Consider the following 6,507-nt stretch of genomic DNA (forward strand, 5'->3'; position numbering starts at 1 on the left):
GGTACCTGTAGGTGTGAGCGCTCCAGGGAGTGGTACCTGGAGGGAGCGATGGTGCAGGAGAACGGCACCAGTAAGCTATGGTGGAGTAGGGGAATGGTGTCTCCTCTCAGGAGCTGCGCTGTAGGAAGGGAGTCGTTGGAAAGAGCACAGAATCACAGAATCATAGTGGTTGGAAAAGAACTTTAAGATCACCAAGTCCAACCATAAACCCAACACTACCAATGCCACCTCTACATCGTGTCCCTGAGCACCTCATCTACCTGTCTGTTAAATACCACCAGGGAAGGTGACTCTACCACCTTCCTGGGCAGCCTGTTCCAGTGCTTGACAACCCTTGGGGTGAAAAAGTTTTTTAGCAGCAGAAACAGCACTGGGGAGGCTGTTCCCATCGCATAGATGCTGGAGGGGCAGGCAGGGAGGATGGTGCTGCTGGGATATGATGCTGTGGGAGGTCACGGCTGTAAGGGATGGCCCAGGAGTGGTCTGCAGAGCCCTGAGGGCTCATTGCTGGAGGAGAGGTGTCTCCAGGTATCTGCACTGGGGCAACAGAGGTGGTGAAGCTTCCTGTACTGGAAACACTGCATCCTTCCCTGGCTGAAAACCAGCCATTTTGAAAGAAATACTTTGCACCCAGCCCTCAGATTGCAGTGTGGGGTGTGCTCCACCCTTCTACCCCCTGACTGACTAGCCCACAAGCTAGTACAGTGCTTGTGGGCTCTGGACAGGGGTAGCTGGTTGAAATTAGTGGTCCATCTTCTCCATGTCAGCAGGTAGGGAAGATGAGTCTTTCTAATCTAATGCTTCAGGAAAGCATCCTGCTTTGCCTCCAAGCTGCTCTCCCCACACTGTCATATTCCCCATCTCTCCGTACCGCTGAACGTCTTCAGTCCCTCCTAGCATGCTGCGCTTCCCTCCTCCTCCCTTCTGGGCTTCGCTGCATCCTCTGCCGTGCTCTGCTGTGTCACTGCTGTCCCTGCAGTCCCACTGTCTTCCCTCCCAGAGCTGCTCCACTACCGCCCCTCACCCATGAGATCTGGGCCCCTGTTCCGCATCATCCCAGCACCGCACACCACGCACACGGTACTGATGATGTCTGATGCAAAAGGAAGACAAGGAGAACCAAACCAGCCTGTGCACGTTGCAGATGGTGGGGAAAAAAAAAAAAAAAGAAGTGGCTGAGGCTGGCTCTTGGCCTCTGCTTGGAGCTACCTGGCTTGCAGTGGGCAAGTGAATGTCTGCACATTTGCTGCAGGAGATGGAGGTACCTGCTGAATAAGGCTGCCTGCTTCTGTCTCCTAACAGTACTCAAGTGCGCGGTTGAAAGCCCCCACTAAAAGCGATAATAGAATGAGAGGAGCCCTTGCAAGTGGGTGCAACAGGATGTGTTCCTGCCCTGCATGGGGATATATAGAAAGAAATAATTAGCAGCAGCACCAATATGTGCCTCTTCCCAGAGGAGACAGCCTGGCACAGTCTCCTTCACACGGAGCAGAGGTGCCCTGGATGTCAGGAGAGGAGAACAGCCACACCAGCATCCAGAACAGAGCTGCTGCTGGAGAGAGCTTCCCCTCCTCCAGCGAGGAGGAGGGCTCAGAGTCCATCTCTGAATGCAGCTGGGTGTAAAGCCCCAACTGTGCCCCTTTTCATCTGAAAAGTTCAAAGGGATAAGACTTTTACTGCCCCAATTCATTCTTATTCAATGTGCTGAAGCAGAGCAGCCCTGAGGCTGCTAACAAGAGGATGCCAGAGAAACTGCAAAGCTATGGAAAGGGGGGAGTCAGAAGACCCTGAGGACTGTGACTGCCCAGCAGCTGGACAGACAGAGCTTTTAGTTTGCATGGCCCTGGAGGAGTGAGATGCTGGAGAGGGCATGGCCATCCTCTTCATCACCTGGGAACTGTGTCAGATATCTGGGGTTCAGAGTCACAAAACTTCATTCCTGGGGTGGAGGAGGGATCCAAAATCCCGACTACACTTTGTAAGGTGAAGTGGGCACCTCAACCCTAAAGTGAGGTTTGGGCTCTGCCTCCTCACCACACTGCAGAGCATCCAGAATTGGCACTTTGCAAGCAAAATTTCCACCAGTGTTTACCTCCAAAGAAGGGTTTTTCCTTGTCTGTGGTGGCACATTGAAATCTCTGGCCCACCAGCATGTGCTGAGAATTAGGCCATGGGGTCGTGTTTGCTCTAAATGACAACTATTCAGGAATTACACCCTGCCCTGTTCCCGGGCCCTTAAAGCAGAGCTGGTTGTGCTCATGGCACATAATACACTCCTTTAGCAGCAGAGCTCCGATGCCAGCATCTCACTGCAAGTGAAGGGACAACGCTGGAAAAAGACTTTGGTGCCAGAAACAGACAATGGGAAAACCAGAATAAAAGACCCTGAACACAGCGTTCCTGCTTGATCCTCTGATTTCTAAGCTGCCATTGGCGCGAGGAAATCACCACAGCTTTGTTCACTGGAGAGGTAGCTTTTATTTCGGTCCTGCCAGTACCCTCTGTAGACTCGGCAAAGCATCTTCTGCCAGAGCAAGAAGAAGTGGCACTCATCCACTCCCTGCCCTGGGAGTGCACAGCACCAAGGCATTTGTGGAAGTGGGAATGATGATGAGACCTCCTATTTATCTAGCAGGAAAGTAGAGAGAGAGAGAGAGAGGCAGTGATATTGCCTCTTCAACAGAAGGGAAAGACAACTTAACATGACCTCTGAGTGACCAAGCCAGTGGCCACTGGGGCATCTTGTTGTCCTGAGAGGAAGTCGTGGTGGATCATCTAGGACACAGGCTCCAGTCTCTTCTTTGACTTGAAGAGAGTAGAGATGAACACTGAGCTGTCTTGCCTCTGGCTTCATCTCTTGCTTTCTGTCTGTAGCTAGGAGAAAGAAATGAGGCAACAGTCCACATGCTCAGGAAATAGGACAGTTGGTCTGTGGCCATCCTTGAGAATGACCCCAAAACCTGCACTTGGCAAGCTGGGCTTTGACACTGGCCTGTGTGGACATCTTGTCCCCTGTGATGGCTTGGGCTCCTGCTTTTGCACCCTGCAGCGTGAGCATGGCTGTCCCCTGTGCACGAGTTCCTTTGAGTGTGCCCCTTTGTGGTGTGTGAGCACGTCAGTGTGCATCCCGCTGGGCTGTATCTGTGTGTGTGTGTGCACGTTGCCGTGTGAGGCGCAACCCCAGTCCCTCTGCACACAGGGGCTCGGGGTGCCACAAGCCAGGTGGCTTCAAGCTTTGCTTCAGGTTCCCGTGTGAGTCCTGCCAGGGCCAGTGGGCTCCAGGGAGGCTAGGGTAAGGCTGGAGAAACTAGTGAGAGACCAGCAGTGGTGGCCAAGCAGCCTCAGGGAGGCTGGAGCAGGGCCAGGAGAGGCCGAGGGACTCCTGAAGGCAGTGGGTACCAGAGGGATGCTGCGGGGCTCAGTGCAATGTGACGGGGAGGGCTGGCAGAGGTTGAAGGGTGCAGGAGGATGCTAAGGGTGGGTGTGGAGGCTGGGGGGCTGTGCAATGATGTGACCCTCTCGTCCTTTTTCTGCTCCTCATTAGAGTCCCCTGAGCGGAGCAGGCTGTGAAGGGGGTCTGCACTGAGGTATGTCCTTATGGCTTCTGCCAGGATATCACAGCTTACGTGTGCGCCAGGGGACGGGACACGGGAGGTGGCTCCCAGCACAGGGAGCAATGTGAGTGCCAGGGATTCCACAGGAACCTGGGAATCAGCCCCCAGTCACTGGGGATTTTTTTAGGGCAAGATATGCTCACACACTGGTTTACTGCTTCCATGCTCATCTCTTTAGCTCTCACTTATGACCCTTGTCAACCATTCCTGGCATCGTATGGAGCCTTCTCCTGCAGAGACCTTCCTTGCATGCCGGGGTTGCCTGTGTGTGAAAGCTGTGCCAGGGTGACTCAGGGATGCCTGTGTCTGAGAGCCCTGAACCAGTGGCAGGAGGGACGTGCTGATGAGGGCAGAGCCCCGAGCATGATGTGAATAGCTCCGGCTTGCTTTTTCCCAGGGTTGAGGGAGTGACAGCGGGTCTGTCCTTGTTTGGGAGGAGGGGATTAGGTGTACCAGTGTGTATCTGGTGGGAAGGGACATGCCCCTGGTCATATGTCCCTGGTCCCCAGAACTCCTTGGTATATCTCCTTCCATCAGTCTGCAGGGCTGTTTGTCAGCAATGCAGTGCAGTGAGTTCCTGGGTGGAGAGATGGAGAGGACTTCTGTGAACCAGAAGGGACATCTGCAAGTCAGAGCAGTCTCCAAGGTCATGAGCAGCCCTCCTCTTCATCCCATCATCAGCACCAGGCTCGATCAGCCAGCAGGTGCTTGTGGTAGTGGGCAGTGGTGTGTCCCAGGCAGTGGCAGGGAGCTATGTTGTGTCCCAAGTTGGAGTAGATGGCATGGGATGGCTTGTGTCTGGGATGGCTCTTGAAGGGACACACACCTCTACACAGAAATGCCAAGTTTCAGGCTCTGAATAATTGTGACAGGTACTCCCTGTGTAAAAGACACACAGACAAGGCTCAGGAAGGTCTTGTAGTGTCTGAGGTAGAAGGTGGCTGGTATGTGGGGACACCAGACCATGACCTGGTGTAGCTGATGGTCAGAGTTTCCAGCTGGAGCAGGAAGTTATTGATGCCCTCAGATAGCTGGCTGTCTCAGAAGCAGGTGTTTGGTGCACAGAGAGGCTTGGCACTCCTGGGGCAGGGACTCACGAGAATCAGATTCAGGTATTTCCAGCCTCTCTGGAGGCAGACATAGGTTTTCCCATGCGTTCTTCACTGCATTCAGGGATTGCAGGCTCTGTGGGAGACCAGCTGATGTCTGAGGACTTCTGGGTGGGCTTGGGGCTCCTGCTGATGGGTGCCTGGGGAGGCTCGCAGGTGGCCTGGCATGGCTTATGTTTAACAGGGCAGGGCTGCCCGAGGATGGTGCTCAGGAAATGTGGTTGTACTTCAGGGCAGTGAAGAGCCTGACTGTGTTTAGGGCAGTTCGCTGTCTCTGCACAGTGAAGCTGTCACTGGTTCCCGAAGGTGATGGACCAAGGGGGTTCCTGGAGCCTAGCAGGGCCCGGGTGGTGCCCACAGCTGTGAGGTGACCAGTCTGTTGGCAGCCTGTCTCCTGCTGTGCAAATCCAGGCTGTGGAGCCCCTCCTGTGCAGTTCTTATCTCCAAAGGGAGTGGGCTCAGTGAGCTCTGCCCTGTGCTCTGCCTCCCATTTCTCAACACGCACCAGCAGCAGGGAGGATGCTTGTCCAGGAGGAGCTGGGGTTGTGGGCTTGGATGGAGGCATCTGCTGCCAGGAGCCTTGGGTTCCCCTCCCAGCTCTGCCTTTGCTCCCTGGGTGGCCGTGGGTCCGGCTCCCTGGGTGACCAGGGGTCCATCTGTCCCCTCCTACCGTGGGAGGGTGCAGGTAGGATGGAGATCATAGAATCATAGAATGTTGTGAGCTGGAAGGGACCTGCAAGGATCATCGAGCCCAACTCTTGCCCTAGCATAGGTGTCCAGGCTCTGCTGCTTGTCCCTGTACTCCATCCTCATGCCCCGAGCTGGTGGTACCTGAGTGTGTGTAACAATGCTCTCGCTTGCTTCTCTGCAGATCTCCGGCCTCTGCCCGATGTAGCCATGACTGGGACCTGTACCCGGGAGTGCACAGAGTTTGGCCACTCCGATACCTGCTGGATGCCCGGCCAGTCCTCCCCCAGCCGCAGGCCCAAGAACGCCCTCAAACTCTCCACTTTTGTGCCTTACCAAGACAGAGGGAGTCAAGAGCAAGTCGGGAATGGCAGCCCCAGACTCTCAGAAGAGCGCAGCACCAAAATGGCCAACCTCCGCCTGCTCCCCACATACAGTGCCTTCTCCAATAGTAGCCATGAGCCCTGCAAGGACTCTCCTATGGAGGAAATTCCTCTCACCCAGACCTCGGACTTCCAGCCAGCCACCACTCCCTCATCCCAGACCACCAAGAGGGAGATATACCTGTGAGGCTGGGCGCGAGGGGCAGGGAGCAGACGCGCTTCTGAGGCCAGTGTCCAGAGGAACATTTTAAACTTCAATGCTTTATCGCTCTGGTTCTCCAGGCGGTGGGTTCAGCGGATAGCAGGGCAGGGAAAGGCAGGGATGAGAGGAGCACCTTTTTAACCCCTTGTTTCCTGGGGCCAGGGGTGGGTGGGAAGGATGAAGGCATCCAAAACCCAATTTCCGAGCACTTGCAGGTGCATGTCTCCGAACTGCTGCGTCGCCGGGGGGGGCTGGGCAGGCTCCTGGTGTGGAGGGCACAGCTGGGGAGAAGGGCTTACGTACCAAAGGTCCACGCAGAGCTGGTGGAGTTCCTGGGGCTTAGGACGAGGGGTGTCCCTGCACACGGGGAGCGAACTGCCTGTCTCTTTGCTGTAGACTCCTGTAAATATGAATCTTAGGAATGACATTCAAGTCCTGCCTGATCAAAACTTTTTATTGTCCTTGAAACAAAAGACATTTAAACAAAAAATACACACACAAAAAAAAAAAAA

General features: G+C 54.8%; 1 protein-coding gene across 1 annotated transcript in view; it reads left to right on the forward strand.

Moving 5' to 3' along the window:
* Window positions 1-5,980, forward strand: part of LOC104522210 (protocadherin-1) — a 51,414-nt gene extending 45,434 nt beyond the window's left edge. Inside the window, 1 exon segment of the mRNA XM_010164436.2 lies at window positions 5,595-5,980. Within this exon segment, the coding sequence (XP_010162738.2) occupies window positions 5,595-5,980 (386 nt within the window).
* The last annotated feature ends 527 nt before the right edge of the window (window positions 5,981-6,507 follow it).

The sequence above is a fragment of the Antrostomus carolinensis genome, unplaced genomic scaffold (assembly GCF_000700745.2).
Source record: "Antrostomus carolinensis isolate BGI_N321 unplaced genomic scaffold, ASM70074v2 scaffold7223, whole genome shotgun sequence".
NCBI lineage: Eukaryota > Metazoa > Chordata > Aves > Caprimulgiformes > Caprimulgidae > Antrostomus > Antrostomus carolinensis.